Raw genomic sequence first — 18,342 nt, 5'->3', positions numbered from 1 at the left:
GTACTATGTCTTCAGCTGGGCTACGTTACCTCCCATTTCTAATCCCGGCTTTCGCGTAGGACATAGGAGAGGCCGTGTTTCCCCGAGGAGTCGTAACTGTCATGGTAGGGGAGGCTGACCCACTCAGGCGGGTATGTTGTCGTGCTGTACACGAAGCATTCCACGATGCCCTCGGCAGACGCCTGCGCCTCACCCACGCCGCCCTTCCCTTCCCACTCCACCACCTCGATTTGCATCAGGGTGCGCTGGTACATGTCTGGGCAGCCTTCAAACTCATCCAGGAACTGCAGCATCTGGTCGTCAACCGAGTAAATCTCCCCAGCAACGCGGTGTCCTGTCCCCGGGATGTTCAGCATGTAAGGAATGTTGTACTTTCCTGCAATCACCAGCGGGTACTTCTCCACTGTGCGGCCCCTTCCTTGGAATTTTGCTAGTCCCTTGGCCGTGTTGATCATGTACTTGTAGTTGGGCTGGCCTTTCTTAAGCGTGCCATAGACAAAGACACGAGCCATCGTACCTGCAAAAGCAGCTGAAAGACAAAGGCATACGTTACACACGTGGATGCTTTGGCCAATGCAACCATGCCAAGATGCGCCGTACACTCCAGACTGTTCGGGCACGTGAAGGGGTGGTCTTGTAGTCCTACACCACATTTAAGTATCACACCAAATTCAAGGGTCTCTTGAAACTTTTCAGTCAAAGTCGGTAACGGTGAAAAATAAACACCAGGAGAAAGTCAGCCTTACAGTTCTTTGCTGTAATCAGATTGCATCCTATGGTTTCTCTAAGGAATCCCCAACCTCAGCCAATGCGTCCCTGAGCCTCTGGGAAAAGCTCTAAATCAATCTTTTCTTCATTTTCTCTCTCCCTGCTATGGGAGCCGTGCTGCAAGGCTGTGGTGGTGTGCTCAGCAGCACTCCAAAAGCCACCCAGGGATCTCATCCCTGCGATGGTAACAAACTCCACTTAGCACATCCTTTATGGGGGAGGAAAAAAACCCCAACAACAAAAAAAGCACTATGGTTCAGTTCAGCTATGCAAACTTTGCTATGCTGCCGCATCACATTTATGGTTTGACTAGCCCAGGTCAAGCCTGGTTATTAAAACGCAGGAGTGAAGCCACAGCTTGGTTGTTCTCCCTCGTTGGTGTGTGTGGTTGTTTTTTAAAGCCTGAACTGATGGACTTGGTGACAAACTACCTGGGACACCCCTCACTGTTGCCTTGGGGTACAGTTCAGCACCCCTGGGCAATCACCTGCTTCCCTCCCTCTTCTGTCCGGGATCTCCCTTCATCACTGCAGCGTTCAATATTTGAGAACAACACTGTGTTCAGTAACAGAAGAGCCCAGTTGCAATTTGGAAGATCAAGTGTCTTCTTGTTTCATGGTAAAATAAAGCACAGTGGCAGGAATTATCCAAAAGCAAATGAATATGTTCCAACTTCAGGCCGTGTTGCATTGCAGTTGCATGCATTTGATAGTATTTTTTCAAATTGTAACCCCAGCATGGTCACAGTCTTAATAAAAAAAGGGAAAAGGAAAGCAAGCGGCACAATGCTGGGAGCTGCAGCAAGCTAGCAGCGTCCAAACTGGGACATCACCGAGACGCACAGAGGACCCGTCTGTCACACAGAGGGATGAAAAGGCTTTCACACCAGACCTTATAAGCAAAACGAGGCATGCCAGAGCGGCTGCTGGGCAAGTTTAACCTGGCGTCGAGTCATCTCACAGACACACTGAAGCATTTTCGGTAACCCCAGTGCCGAGGGCCCGCTTGCTGACTGACAAAAGCCGAAGAACAAATTGCGGCACCCACACCCCATGTGAGCGGGTGCTTTCTGAAAGGTGCCATTGCCAGCGCAAGGACAAATTTGCCCTGCTCCTTCAGGGGAGGGGAGTGAGGATGGCTCCCCTCACTGATAACTCTTAGGTGACACACCTCATTCGCAGAGCTGGTAATGTCTTCACAGACATCCCTCCTGTCAGAGGGAGCTGTACACGTTATTTCCATTTATTTACCTCGGGGTGGGTGGGAGGGGAGATGCGGTGTTTCAGCCCCAACAAAACGCAGAAATAGCAGGTGACACCATGCGCCTCCCCTCCCCCCAACAGATACATACCCCAAAGGGCTAAGCCACCTGAAGTAGCCCCTCTGAACATGGGCTAGCTAGCTCCCTCTTAAAAACAGACCCCATGAACGACCGTTTGTTTTATCTGTGAGCATAAAACACTCAAAGTTAGTTTAAATGGGATAAAAGGCTGCCTTTACTGAAAGGTAGGGGGGAAAAAAGGTACCTTCATAGTTCCTGGGTTATTTTTCACGCTGTACCACTTATCCCCCATAGTTTCTGCAGGGCAGAAGCAGTTGTTGCACTGTTTGATGGTTTCCCACGTTTTGCCCTCCATCACTGGCTGGGCAGAGCCTGCCTCACCCACAGCCTCTGGCTGGGCTAGGCACCCAACACAGAGGGGCACATGCAGCTCCTTTTGGAAAGAGGATCATTAAACAGTGTATTTCAAGTTTGAAAAAATCTTTAAAAACAGAATGGAAGTAGAAACAATCTATTTTCTGCTATTTACTCTTATTTTAGTCAACTGTTAGATCAGGTCAGTTATCCAAAAGGGTAACATTGCTGGCCAAGAGCATCATAATTTAAAATATTCAGTAGCAAAGCAGTTTCCCCCTTGGTGAAGTGAACAGTTTTTCTCTGTAACAGTTTTCCTTCATTTACTGGCAAACTGCTTTCACTTATGGAAAAAAGACCGTGCTGCTTCCCCCCCACCCCGTATTTTACCAGATATACTTCAGTGTAATTTATCCTTCAATGACATAACTGAGTTTTTTTGGATGCAGCTCGTTCCCTCACAATAAAAAGAACATTAATATTCAGTCGGTCTGACTCCCTTTTATAAGAAAAATCATTACCTTTCAGACTGTGTTTTGAATAACAAACACAGATCCTTCAGGAAGAAACTTGTCCCAGTGGGGATTGAGAAAGGATCAGAGTTAAGCACTGAAACATGCAATTAATTCCCATTAGGGGATTAGGCCACTCATGTTCACTTTGAATCAGAAAAATGAATTGTGAATTAAATTGTTCACAACCAAGAGGTTACTTGTCAGAGTTAATAAGTTAAAAAATAAAAAGAGAAACCTAAAATGCACATAAAAAGCTCAATAGCGAGTGGTGCATCTGTAAGAAAAAGATACGCTTCATTTCCATGAAACAAAAGCTCTATCCCTACTGTACAGCTGGAGATAAGCTTCCAAAAAGTTTGCATGGAAGAGCGTTACCACTCCTGAAAGCGGTGAAAATGAAATACGTGTTTCTGATGGTGCAGCAGCCGGCTATTCGGAAACGTTTCTGCTGTAAAGAAACGCACCCATCATCCCAGTGCAGGGCTTAGAAAATTCAGCACCGCCACAAGACCTTGCTAATCCAGGTTTGGAGAAGTTTCTGATTTAGCATTTGAGTAGATGGATTCAGCAAGCAGTACAAATGGAGGTGGAGTGGGAAGCCAAAGTTTCAGCCACAGTTTGTGCAGAGCTGTGGCTTGGTGGGCAGGTGGTCCCCGTCTCACCGCTGTGGACCACAGCCACCCTGGCGCTCACACGGGATGGGCTGGGTGCAATGACTTCTTCTACTGAAAAAAAAACCCCAAACCACAAAGCCAAGCCCAGAGGACCCTGTCTGAGGCATGACTGAAATAAACTTGGTAATACTATTTTCTGAACATCGCTCCATATAAATAAGACATAAAATCCCCTGTGCAATAACGCTGGTCTCCTGTGCAGTGTGTTTTGCGTTGCAGAAAGGCTGTTAGATATATTAGCATAATTTCTAGCACTCACATAGCCTGGGCTTTCAAAACATTTTTAGCCACCTTGTGGCAGGAGAGTAAAGAGCAGAATTTTATTTGAGGGTCATTTCACAGACTTCCACCACAGCTGAAAAAAGTAGTAAGTGGCATCCCTTCGCTGAATCACCAACAAGAAGTTGCTTTTTCTCATTAATCCAGTTTGACACTTCTTACTTACACTAAACCACCTAAGAGGAAAAGAAAACTCACCACAAACCAACCAACCTCCCCCCACCCTGACTCTATACTGAGAGTATTAGCTGCCAGGCCAAAATAAAGCCATTCAGAAGGTACTTTCATGAAATATTCATGCCACAATCATTAAAATTTAATGGCATGGGGAAATGCGAGTGAAATCGGTATGTCATCTTTTCAAACTATTTCTTTTAGCTATGAAAGATGACCTGCCGAACTGCTCGTGGGATCAATTACTAGTTGCTTCATTATGCGAGATGCAACGATTGGGAAATAAAATAACTATTTCAGGATCACACAGGCAGAAGGTGCTGTTGGTGATGCAAAGAAGATTTGCCTTTTGTCTTGTCTGAAACCATTTCAAATCGCTAGCAATTCTATTGCATAGAGAAACTTCATTAGATTGATTTTCCCTAAATAAAAGTGGCTTTTAACTGGCACGGGCCAGCAGCCCCGGTGGCCAGGGCTGCATCACCGTATCCATGGCTGCCCTCGCCTACCAACAGAGTTTCGGGTCAGGGCTTTAGTTTTCCCTCTCAAGACCCAACAGCTCCAGCGTGGTGAGAGAGGGCTGGGTGGCCACGGGGCCAGCCGCTGGCTCATTCAACACACCAACAGACGAAGCTGAACTGCTGCAGCCAGGATCTTTGCTTCCAGGTTGTGCCCAAAACACGACCTCGCTTCCCAAGTAGCAGCAGCCTCAACAAAAAAAATCCTTTCACCACAATTCAGACAATTACAGGATCCTACCAGTTTCTTTTGAAAATAAAGCAAGAAATAGGGTGTGCGTTATGCTGGCTCCAGGGCTGTTTGCGGTCATGGTAGCAGTGGTTTTGGATTTTATTTTGTTGAAACTTATTTTCCCAGCTCAAAGTATCCATTTCTCTCCCTCCATACAGTAACATTGTTTTCCCTTGAGAAAAATTCTCTGCGTTGGCTCAGTGACCAGATATAGTTACACATTAATTCTTCAGAAGTTTCAAGAAACTGTAGGAAACAGGTGAAAAAACAAAATGCCTTGAACTTTAAACTTGAGCCCAGTCTGTTTGAATGAAGTGAGTTTTAAGGTCACTCTTCACTCAATGCTAACTTTCAAGAAGGACTAACATGCCAGAGAGGACTCCTGGGACCGCATCCTGTTGGTCCTTTGATGCTTTCATTTTGTTGCTTGCTATTTTCTTTATACCAGAGACAAGGGCTTCCTGCCTGGGCCGACCCCTTTCCAACCTTGCTGAATACCTCGGAAAAAGTTTATGGCAAGACACCTTTCTTACATTAACCACAGAGGCACCAGTGAAACGATGGCTCCTTTGAAATCAAGAGGTTACGGTCTCCTCGCAGCGGTCGGCTGCTCAGAAACTGAGAGGTGCTGGTTTGTGAAAACAAACAAAAGTATTAAGAGTAACCAGTGCCACACTGGACGCTACCGGGCACTACCTGAAATGCCATTTAACCTACTTTGCAGACACTTTTCATTTCACCTCGGATAGTCTACACCCCCAAACAAACAAATATGCTTGCACTTAAGCTGGAGTATCTTGGAGGTATCTTGGAGTATCTGCCAGGAGGCAGCACGAGGATGCCCTCCCCTCTGGACAAGCATCAATCACAGTGCTGCTCACGTGCCTCGTACCCACTCGACATCGCAGCAAACATTTGCCTTTTGTCTGTCTGAAACCATTTCAAATCACTATCAACTCTATTGCATAGAGAAACTTCATTAGATTGATTTTCCCTACTACCAGAAAGAATTTAATTCCAGAAGTGACTGTTAGAAGGAGCTACAAAGACCTCCCAAGTGACAATCAGATAAAACCATCACATGCAAAAAGATGCTGAGGATGCAATGCAGAAACAGTTGTGAATAACATCACCGTTAGATTAACAGACTAAATTTCTGGACAGTGCAGAGACAGGAGAGGATTGCCAGCACAATAGGAGGACAAGAAAAGGAGGATAAGAAAAGGAGGATGAAGAAAACTGAAAGTCAGTGGATGTGGACAAATTGAATTGGGGGCAAAAAAACCCCCAGTTGTCCCCCCAAGAGAATATTATATCAGAATTATTAAGTATTGACTGTTTTGTCCTAATATTAAGGAATATTGTATGAGCCTCAGAATATTCTATCAAGGTCTTGCTACCACACTTCAGAAACCTGTGGACTACAAAACTAGTTAGAAAGCGCTCAGGGCAGAGCACTGAGTCCAAGACTGTTTTTTTGGGGCACAGACTGACCAAGCAGGAGCTCAAACAGGAGCTGATGAGATGGGGCATAATCACCTACAAATATAGGTAGAGGTTTTATAAAAGAGACAAGTGGTTCTTCACATACGTGAATACACAGCTGGCCAAAATTTCTGCATGGAATAATTAACATGGGTAGAAACAGCTTTCTAATCATCAGAACAGACAGGGCATGAGAACAGCCACAGTAAGTCACCATAAAAAGGCTTGAAAGCCCAGTGTCCCCTGTCCAAGGGTGATCAACAGAGGACACCTTAGCAAGAGTGCAAGGCCAGGACAAGGCAACAGTGATGCACTTCCAGACTTGGCTCCAGACCCTTCCTAAGCCAGAGGCGACAAGTGCTGTGGTGCATAAAGGCCCCTTCCTCCTGCGAGCTGGCATGGCTGCTTTCGTGGACAGTGAGGAAGGGCAGCAGCAGCCCCTCGCCTCACCTCCTCATGGGTGCAGGAGACACAAACTGCTTTGGGTTTTTTTCCCTGCCACATGCTCGCTTCATCTGACAGCTCCTTCTCTGAGTCAGGGCTCTCTGTGCACTGCCTCAGCACCACCAGATACTTTTTCAGCTGACAAGTCCATGTGTATTTAACAGAATGGACACTGCTTCTTTCTTGCAATCATCTTTGCCACCTCTTCCTCTAACTTTTCAGGTTCTTTTTTGAGATAGGGAAACCAGAACTGAAATATTTGAGAATGGATAAACCACAGATTTATACAGGGATATGAGGCATGTCTCCTGTTTTGTTCATACTCCTTTTCCCCAATGCCTTTTGAGCTATTGAGGAATGGACTAATGTTTCAGAAGAATACAGTGATAACTCAACCATCTTATTCTTGAGTGGCAACCAGAGTGAGAAGTATTTACTGAAAATCCAACAGTACTGAAGCCTTGAAAACTGGAGCCCTTGGAAAACAGATATTTGTCCAAACTATCATGGATGCTACAGTTAATCTTGCCTTCGGGAAAGGTAGCAGACTAGATGGCTTCTCAAAATCCCACTCAGCATGGTATGTCCTTGTGCTGCTATTTCAAGTACCTGACAATTCATTTAAATGACATATATAGAAATGTCTTATCCTTGCATCTTCAGCATAGATGCTTAAACTGTTACATCTACACAAAAGGAAAAAAAACAAAACAACCCCAAACCGGAGCATTAACTTTAAATGCCAGATTGCTGTTACAAGAAAAAAGTAGAAGAAAACTTTTGATTGGGCATCCTTGCTATGCCAGCCCTGTTCCTGGTACCGTTTCGGATGCTACCGTGAATTTGAAGTGGTTTCCATCATTGACATGCAGAGCATAGCCCAGGGTTTCAAACCGCCTACATCCTGAAACTCAGGACACAGCCTGCAGCTTGGATGGGTTCCCCGCGAGGTCAGCACACTGATTTACATGCCAATACCCGGAGCGGTCAGTTCACTGTTTTGGACCAAGAAGAGCATCCCAGGGCCTGCGAAACACGGCAAACACTTTGAGTACCTAAGCATGGGAATGTATTTTTCTACACAGAAAAGATGGTGAGAGAGAGAAGGGGAAAAGAGAAAAGATGGGGTCTTGGGCGAGATCGCGAGGTGCCTTTCCACAAGGGAAATGGGGGAGCGGCTGCACAATGATGCTCTGTGAGGAGGGGAGACGTGCCCAGGTCATGGCACAGCACCGTCCCCTCATCCCTCGGGAGTGCGACTGAGCCTGGAAAGGAGATGTTAAATAAAACCCCATCATTCAGCCATGGCAGCCTCGGGCCGGCAGGAGCCTGTGGCTCCAGAGGCCATCTTTCTTGTGCCTTTGCTCCAGTGGCACGGAGGTGCCACAGCACAGGGCTGCTGGCGAGACGCGCTCTGCCCAGGCGGGACTCGGCAGGCCCCCTGCACCCCGTGCTGCCTCTCAGGCCTCGAAGTGTGGCCGGCTGGGTGAGACGGCAGCTGGACACATAGCGGGAGGCTGCTCCGGCCAGTGGCTCTGCCGGCAACAGCTGGATGGCTCACTGGGATGAGCTGAGGAGCCAGAGCCTTGGAGCACCGTGCAGAGGGGTCGCTGGAATGTGATGCTCCTCAAACCTCACTAAAACCCAAACAAAAGTGCAGGTGTTCAGGGAACAAAATCTGCTCTGCTAAACAAGCCAAACCAAAAGTCCAGGTGTAAATCTGGGAACAGCATATTTCCTCCAGAAACCACCTACCTACTCCAGTGTGGACCAGCTACTGAAACACAAACGTCTGACCAATGTGGCAGAAATAAAGTGCCAGGAAACCTCAACAGACTGGGTTTTTTCAGCCTGTGATTCCCTGGGAAACTACAGGCTGCTTTTAAGGGCCAAGGAAAGGTAATTCATACGCATTTGCAGCATCCAGGTATATACACACAAGGATTTTTTTACACCGAGTCATGCTTTGCTTGTGAAGTGTTAGGGACCACAGAAAAAGAGAGAGAAAGGTTAAAACCAGCTGTATTGGAAGAACCACCAGATTTAAACACAAATGGTATTTTAAATATTCACCCAGAAAGGGTAAAGATGGTGCAGGGTAATGGCTAAGCATGTTTGCTCTTCTGAGGTTTGTAAGGGGTAGTGGAGCATAAGGTATACCTATACCCATAGACTATATACTAACATTAATGCTTTTTTATGTGCATGCATGCCACTAGGTAGCACTGGAAGAAGGGGAGGCCCCTCCCTGACACTTGGAGGACCACAGCTGAGGTTACTAAGGGTGCACAAAAGGAAAAGTGCAGTATTCATATAACAATAAAGGAGAATTGCAGAATCACTGGTTTACAGCTACAGCTCTGAAGCTCTGGTCTGGAGACAGCCGTTACACAAACAGTGGAAAATGTGAAAAGATGAAAAAATTTCAGCAGATCTTTCTGTGATACACAGAAATATTCTTCTTCCACTTTATTTAATTTATTCAGGTCAAGTTTTTTTAAAGCTAAGAAACATACTATGGGGTTTTGGGGGATTCCCCCCTCCCCTTTATTTAAAAAAAAAAAAAAAGAAAGAAGGGAGGCTTGTACCGTCTTTTCAGTCTATGAATCAAATTTGTGGAAAAGCATAATATTTAACATGTGACACACCAGTAACAAAATCAGCTCAACAGGCTGCCCAGGGAGGTGGTTGAGTCACCAGCCCTGGAGGTATTTCAAAGACATATACATGTGGCACTTTGGGACACGGTTTAGTGGTGAACTTTGCAGTCCTGGATTAATGGCTGGACTCCAGTCTTGAAGGTCTTTTCCAACTTAAATGATTGTCTGATTTCATTCTATTCTAATTCACTAACTGCAGTTATTTTATTTGCCTAATTAATTAAATGTATATGCAAGTCTTTCTTTGATAGTCGATGCATGTAGTTTTATTTAATAAAAAGACTTCTTTTAAAGTAAATTTCAGCTTGCAGCTCAATATAAGTAAAAAATAAAACCCCAATCCATATCTCAGGAACAAATCTTGGCACCATTTTCTAATATAATAAAAGGTAAGAAAATACAAACCAAAACAGAACACCAAAACAAAACTACAAAGAACCATGAACAGATGTACATAAGTACTTCTCTCACACCAAGGCATACCACTTCTGTTTAGAAACTAGTACCAAGTTTACTACAGAAAAGATAAAGCCACAGATTATCATAAAAAGAAAAATAATGAGTTATTTCAACTGTCCTGGTCTTGAATTTTGTTGTCCAAGAAAGACTTGCAAAGTCCTGCAATGAAATCTGAAACATACCTCCTCCTTCGTCAGCTGGGAAAGCATCCTTATCTCAAAGCAGATCAGTAAATGTATTTACTATTTTTCTACACAGGAGAAACAAATGCATATTCTGGGGGCACCCAAAAAAGCCTGAAATGGCACTCAGCAAGGCACCAGAGTAATTGCTTTCAGATCCAGAAAACGTACTGACCAGAATCTCAAATATCCTCCCTGGCTGGTAGAGTCAGAGATAAGCAAGAAGACAAGAAATTCCCAATTTGTTTGTGCGTGTCCTATAAGGATGTGTTGAATGAAACGCTTACTTTCAGGTAAGGAGTAGTTTGGTCTCTGATGCAGAAACAGGTTCTGTAGTCTGATGCAAAAGTTATCACAGGTCTGTATTTACTGAAGAATGAGGAAAACCAGCTACATAAGCCCTTAAATCTTCTCCTGGAGCCACAAGAAATACTGACGGAAATAATTCCATATCTCTAATTAGATATACATTGGCAATTGCAGAAAAAGGTACTTTAGTTTTATGATGGCACATAGAATTTAATCTAACTGAAGGCCACCTTGGCAGTGTCCATGATGCCTGGAAGGAAGCCTTACTGAGAGGCATCTTAAACCGGAGGTCTGGCTGTAATAGGAAAACGTTACATAATACTCATCTGAATTATATAGACATTTGTATGAGACAGAATTATTTACAAATAAAATATTCACATAAATGAAAATAGCTTTATACATGCTGTGCACCTCTTTTCAGTGACCTTTGAGAAGGAATGTCTGTTACTAACTTGATTCTGTTCTTTCTTTATCAAGTACTGGAAGTAAATGAGAAGGGGAATAACATGCAATGCGGTTCTGAACGCAAAGAAGCCAGACCAGTATAATTAAAATGACTTCCTTCTCCAAGTATAACACAATGGACTTGTAGTCAATTTAATAAAATTAAATACTTTATTTAATATCTCCAGACCAAGCCATAGGGAAGAACTGTATATGAATCAGCAGTTAGTTAAGGGAAGATCATAACAGACTGTATTAAAATAAGGAAAAATTAGCACAGACAGAAGCTATTGGTCATATTCCTCAGGAATCAATGTTCTTTTATTTATTAGTGGTCTGCTACAGCAAGCAGTTGAGTGCCTACCTCATCTGTGCGTGATGCATCCTGAGGAGGACTGGTTCATGCTACAGACATATTAGATGGCCTATGAATTATGTAATTGAAATAAGATGGCTTTTAATGATACAAAGTGCAGAAACTTACGCTTAGGGACCATCACAAGAACTTCTGGGGACTCATCATTGAAGGCTAAGAAGGAGCCACAGAATATCTCAAGCTGGAAGGGACCCATAAGGATCATGGAGTCCAGCTCCCTGCTCCTCACAGGACTGCCTAACACTAAACCATATGACTAAGAGGTTGTCCAGATGATCCTTGAACTCTGACAGGCTTGGTGCCATGACCACTTCCCTGGGCAGCCTGTTCCAGTGACTGACCCACCACCCTCTCAGGGAAGAACCTTTTCCTAATCTCCAACCTGAACTTCCCCTGACAGAGCTTCATTCCGTTTCCTCATGTCCTGTCGCTGGTCACCAGAGAGAGATCGGCACCTCCCTCTCTGCTGCCCACCTTGAGAAAGCTGTAGACTGCAATGAGGTCACCCCTCAGCCTTTTCGAAGCTGAACAAGCCAAGTGACCTCAGCTGCTCCTTGCAAGCTTTGCCCTTGCTGCTGCTCACCATCTTGGCTGCCCTCCTCTGGAATCACTCTAATAGTTTGATGTCCTTCTTATATTGAAGCACCCAAAAGTGCACACAGAACCAGTGCGGTGCAGAGTGGGACAGTCACCTCCCGCGACCAGCCAGCGATGCTGTCCTTGATGCACCCCAGGACAGGGTTGGCCCTTTTGGCTGCCAGGGCACACTGTTGACTCATGTTCAACTTGCCGCCAACCCAGACCCCCATATCTCCTGCAGGGCTGCTCTCCAGCCTCTCGTCCCCCAGTTTGTAGGTATAACCAGGATTACCCCGTCCCAGGTGGAGAATCCAGCACTTGCTCTTGTTGAATTACATAGGGTTGGTGACTGACCAGCTCTCCAGTCTATCCAGATCTCTCAGTAAGGCCTCTCTCTACCCTCGTGGGAGTCCACAGCTCCTCCTGGTTTAGTCTTATTGGCAAACAACGTACATTTGATTCCTGTGTCCAGCTCATTTATAGAAACATCAAAGAGCACTGTCCCTGAATCTGAGCCCTGGGGAACCCCGCTGGTGACTGGCCACCAGCCTCATGTAACCCTGTTTACTATAAGTCTTCAAGCCTGACCCATCAGCCAATTGCTCACCCAAAGTATTGTGGGCTTGTCTAGCTGTGTGCTGGACAGTTTATCCAGAAGGATGTTGTGAGAGAAAGTATAAAAAGCTTTGCTAAAAATCTAAACCCACTACATCTACTGGCTTCCCTTGGTCAACTAGATGGTTGACCTTGTCATAAAAGGAAACACTCTTGTATATTTTGAGTGATCACAGTATGAAGAGTGAATGAAACCAAGCTGTAAGCCAGGAGAAAATAATACTCAAGAAGAATCATGCTTATTTTGCAGTCCTCAGAAATTCACATGCTTGTTTTCCAACCATTCCCATTCAGAGATTTCCCTCTTCTCACATGAATGAGCACATGAATGTTGGAAGTAAATACCAGCACAGGACATCGTCCTTGTCAGCTGCAAGAGACACCTGTGAAAGCCACCAAGATGACATGGTTGTAAGAGGGTAGCGCAACTGGAACAAGTATTTCAAGGAAACACTGGAGACATGACAAAGGGTATCAGTCAAATCTTGTTTAGAAAAATCACAAGAATGTGACCTCATCTGTACTCAGAATGAATCAAGAAGAGGTTCAACAAGGGCACAGATGGGAAAGTTGTTCATTTCCTTGATCACTATTTTATAGGGTTAAAAATAAAGAGAAGGAATACAAATACAGGCAAATACAGGCTGTGTATTTTACAATTGTGTTAATTGCATTATCTTGGGGCAAGCACCTATTACGTTTTTTCTGCAGCTACAGATGTCTGTATTTAATGATTTGAAGGTGGTCCTACGTGCCTAAAAGTTTCCTATATTCCAGCACCAGGTAAACTTGTGAAGGATTTTACTTCTACAAACCAGGTGGTTTCCATCTGCAATATGTTCCCGCATCATGACAGCATATAGAGTAGCTGAACAAGCATGTCCTTTTTTGATAAAACCAGCATTCTAGGGACATAAGTCTTCCAAGTTACTTTGGGTGCACATCAGAGCAAACTCACATACTTTAAGGCATTCAGATATCTAGGAGAGTATTCAACTACACCTACCCAGCAATCTAGACTTTGTGCTGGGAGAAGAGGCACAGAGGGAAGACAAGGCGGTATCGCAGTAAAGAGTGTTCTGAATGCCTCAAGCTAGAGCTTAAGCAGTCAGTTTGGGACTGGAGCAGAAACCAAACAGAAATAAAGTATAAATCAGCATATCTGCCAACTAGCTTCAGTATCTCCCCACAACCACCTCCTCCCACACCTCAAACATGAGACAGAATTATGAGAAAAGAGCATGGCTAGAGTGGCTACATTAGTAGTAAGAGCAGACCAAAGGGGACGCACCGATCTCAGCGGGAACAGGGTTACTGCCAAACTAGTATCTGCTGCCTGTACCGTGGGTCATGAGAAGTGACAATGGAAACACTACATTCGCCCTTCTCCAGGGTTTGCTCTGAAATGAGAAAACAATACATACCTGCTGCAACGGGCTTTATTTTATTTCTCTGCTTTATTGGGATCCCATCTTTCCAGACAGGTCCCAAATACCCAGTACTATGTAAAGTATCCTCCAGTTCACTTCCTTATGCTTTACTTTTTCCAATTTCAGTGTCAATGAACAGGATGAGTAGGACAGGAAGAGCAAGTTCTAAGACTTCTCTATCCTAAGTGAAAAGTTTCTTCTTCCACTGGGATCAACAGACATTTTCAACACATTCCTCCTCTCAGCACAAACTGATATATAATATAACCCCAACTGCTGTTCTTGTTTAGCAACTTTCCTCCTAATTTAAAGTAAATTTATAACCACCACTTATAATTTATTTTTATGCCACAACTAAAGAGAAGAGCCCTCACTAAATATCACGGAGAAGTCAGTACCACGCTTTAAAGACAGACTGCTTCCACTGAAAGGTCTTGGCTCACAGCAGCTACGGTCTGTGAGTTTAAAGTAGTACTGTGTGAACAGATGTACACCATCGCATCAAATACATTTTGCAATGGAAAACTGAGATCTATCACTGCCTTCCCAACATCACTGCCGCCTCCCCCCCCCCCCCCCATCATGCAGTACAACAGTCCCTGGTCCCTGGTAACTGCCAGTCCCCAAATACAGGAATATGTTATTATTCCGAAACCTGTTTCACTCAGATTTGACAAAAAGTATCTAGGGACATTTGGAAATCTCAGTTAATTTTACTTCTGCATTCTTCAGTAATGCTAAACAACTAAAGAAAAATCAAATAATATAATCAGAGTTACACTAGATGTAAATCAAGAAACAGTGCATTACTTAAGACACAGAAAGAAAAGAAACTGTAAAAGCATTTAATTTGGCTTTTTGATATGGCTTAAAAAGACAGGCAATGAACAAATCACTTCTGATTTTCAGCAAGTGAACATTTCTTTTAAAGTAAGTAACTCAAATTATCAAACTACAAGCCTTCACTAGTTCACTGTTTACAACACAACAACTACCAATTAATAAAGGCATGCTTCTGAATACATAATGCATTACATTTTTTACTTTCAACACCTGGTGTCACCAGAATAACGCCGTATATTTCTAAAATGCTCAGCAATTGTATATGCAGGTGCTTTGATTTTAGGGCAGTAATACTTCAAAAGAAGTGAAACTATAGACAATTATGGGAAGCAATGCACACAGACAATTTGTGGTTAATTGATACATTATCAGCTAACTGACCATGACAGGTCATTTTAAATATGAAACTCAAGGTGTCTAAAAGCCTTCATCCCTCAGTCAAGGTCAAAAAAGGCCTGAATCAAAGTGAAAACTCTGCTGTATCTCTGTATTTTGAGCAAGCTAGATCCTATACCTGTTTTGCAAAAAGGCTTTCACTGGTGACTTCCGCTACATCAGAATTTAGCTAATTGCAATCAATTTTTGTACTGCCTAATCACTGCTTTTCAGTCCAGTCTAGGGCTGTATTAGTTTGTTATTATGACGGTTCCACCAAGAATATACAGAGGGCAGTGATTTTGATTGACTATTGTTTGGAGCTCCAAGACACTAAATAAAAAGTTGAATATCAAAGAAGATTTAATTATTGTCCGTCTCTCCTTCTTTCCACTCTATCAGCAAGACTAAGCCAATAAAAAAATTGATCAATTCATGGAAAATGCAGTCAGAATTGGTGACCCTGTATTTCATTAAAGTAATGAGAAAGTACTTGTATTTACTTGCTTTAAACTTTAGATAATGGGCATAAGAGAATGAAAGCTTTCTCAGCTTTTGATGTTTACTTCAAAACTCAAACTGAATTACAGCAGGCAGTTAGATCAACTGGTATAAGATTTAAGTTGTGCTTTGGTTTTTTGTTGTTGTTTGTTTTTTTTTTTTAATACAGCTTTTCAAATAAATTAGTGAAAGAATCCTAACTTTTGAAAGAAGACTCATGAGCTTGTTATGCAACAAAGATTGAGAATACTGTATTATAACAAATGAATGCAATACTTCAGAATCAAAAGATTCTGAAGTCTCAATTTTGGAAGAAAATTCTGTATCAGAAAACAGAGGAAGATGTGGTCAAGATATCTGTAATTCATTTCGTAAAAACACATTCAGACTGGCACTTTCCTTCCACTAATTATGCTTGAGTTTTCCACAGCAGACTTTCCAAAAGTCGTATTGTCTTTCAGTATTTTTTCAGTAAGATATAGGGACTTCCATTGGTATGAGTTTTCAGGTTTTAGTGAAACCATTGTGGATTTTAAAGCTGGGACAGAAAGGCTAAGACTGATACAGGAATTATTTTCAGGTGAACACATGCCTAGGATCCGTAGCTAATGTTTGGAGGAGTGTGCTCCAGCAAGGCACTTACTATGTCTCAACTGATTTGTGGGGGCAGCTTTTTGATGACAGAAGATAAAAAAGAAGATAAAAGGAATACAGGCAAGCAACACAACCTTGAATACTGCTATCAAGTAACATAACCCCATATAAAGAAAAAAAAAAAAAGTAATAGAAAACAGAAAGAAAGCTGAAGCCTGAGAAGAGGGATGCTGAGTCATTAATAAAAAGTAGCTCTTCTCCTAATTGCTTGATTTAAACAGATGTTAACATAAACAAATAATTTTTAAAAGAAACTGCCTAAGTCTGGTGGGCTAACAGTTAGACAGGTTTTACATGCATGATTTATGTAGTATAACACCACCACTTATTCTCTCCACCTTCTTCAGCATTTCAGAACAACAACAACAAAAACAAACAACAAAAAAATTAAAACAAATGCCAGAAGTTTTCTGTAAAACAAAGTGTCAATTATTTTAGGACTCCCTAGCTCCTCATCCCTTTTTAAAAGGTAAAAATAAAAAAAACCCCACACAACAGTTATTAAATGGTCTTTCTCCCATTTTCTCCCAAAAGATAGAAGCATTCAGTGGTCACTGAATCAGAATGTGCTTAAACTGCACATGAACAGGAGCAGAAGTACAACTAGTAAAGTAAAACAGAGGTCAAAAAGGTTTGTCTAGAGCTGCTCAGCAGAGCAGCCTGACATCTCCTGCCCGACCTGCGCTCTGTGGAAGAGGTTGAGCACCTTTTCCAATGTCAGTTGCTGTGGAAGAAAGAAGGGATGCAGACCTTATAGTAATAAAACCTAGTATTTAGAATACACACAGAAGTTGTTTCTGACAAGATGTGCAGGTGCTGAAAAGCAATCATTTATCTTGATCTATACTAGTTACCTTGATCTTGGTAGAACTTTTGACATTGTTGCTCGTATTCCCACAAGCAAGCTAGAAAACCATGATTTAACAAGAACTGTTGGTATGTAGGTAAAAGACTGTTTAGAAAGACTATTTAATATTTACCAGAGGCTCATCTCAAACTGGATATATGTACAAAATTTGTTATATTCATTCCAGTAGCAGGGAAATGCTGGTAATGAAAATACTCAAAAGATGCAAAAGATGCAGGTAGTATCACAATGCAAAAGGCTGTGGACAAGGCTAACGAGACAGTTGCAAGCCCCTGCACAACCTCTGCTCTGCAGCAGCTGTTCAAGTACAGCCAGTGCAGAGTTCTAAGATTAGCCAGGAATAATCAACTATATAAACAAAATCTGGGGAAAGATTAACATAGCAGCAGTTCTGCAGAATGAGATTTGGCAGTCACAGCAATCATGAACTCAACATGAGTCAACAACGAGGTACTGTTGGAAAAAAATATCCTAATGTTTATGTACAAACTACTGCATGGTACGACATGTGAACATCATCTCCTGCTCTGTTCTGGTCACAAACTGAGTAGTATATCCAGCTTTGAGCACCACACTTCTAGAGAAATCTGGTCAGCTGAGCAGAGAGGGGACAATCACCGGTCAGGAAACCACAGCCTATAGAGGGAGGGAGGGGAGGGAAGAACAGAGAGACTGTACTGTATTCACTTATTTTAGAGAAAACAGGGCCGTGCCTTTAAGTATATGAAATCATATTGTAACAGAAAAATAGAGACTGTAAGCTCATTTCTACATCTACCAGGACAGAAGGCCCAACAAGCTTAAATTCCAAAGACAGACACTAGGAAAGGTAAGCACAGTGCCTAGGAAGAACCTAGACCATCCAGGAAGGCTGGGAGTCCTTTATTACTGACTATCCTCAACTGCAAGTCAGTCAAACCTCTATCAGAAGTATCAGTACTACTGCCAAACTCGCCTTTTGCCAAGGAACTGCATGAAACAATCGCAGCTCTTCTTTAAAAAGTAAAAATAAAAGGCTCTTTATTGGTTCATACACTATGCATGGAAAGGAGCGCTAGACTCATGGAGACTGTGATGAACTGATTCTGTGGTCCAGTCATTAGACTCCCACTAACTCAAGAAGATTTCTAGATCCCACTCCCTGCATGTTTATAGATGGTACGTTATGCAGTTATTGATTTTTGAGGTCTATTTCCCCAAAGATCAATAACCCTGAAAAGACAGAATGAAACGTTGGATTCCAACCCACTCCCACTCCAGACAGCTGCCCCCAGATACACTCAGGGATATAATCCTGAGGCACTACACTGAACACGCTC

At 43.0% G+C, this 18,342-nt stretch overlaps 1 protein-coding gene across 1 annotated transcript in view; it reads right to left on the bottom strand.

Annotated features, from left to right (window-relative positions):
• Positions 1–18,342, bottom strand: part of GGACT (gamma-glutamylamine cyclotransferase) — a 31,974-nt gene that overhangs the window by 3,243 nt on the left and 10,389 nt on the right. The window contains exon 2 of the mRNA XM_055802743.1: positions 30–529. Within this exon, the coding sequence (XP_055658718.1) occupies positions 39–512 (474 nt within the window). The 5' untranslated portion in view covers positions 513–529 and the 3' untranslated portion in view covers positions 30–38. The remainder of the gene's footprint in view (positions 1–29; positions 530–18,342) is intronic.

This window comes from Falco peregrinus, chromosome 4, assembly GCF_023634155.1.
Source record: "Falco peregrinus isolate bFalPer1 chromosome 4, bFalPer1.pri, whole genome shotgun sequence".
In the NCBI taxonomy this organism is placed as follows: domain Eukaryota; kingdom Metazoa; phylum Chordata; class Aves; order Falconiformes; family Falconidae; genus Falco; species Falco peregrinus.
Note: the sequence above shows the minus strand (reverse complement) of the source record. Positions and strands in the feature narration are given on the sequence as shown.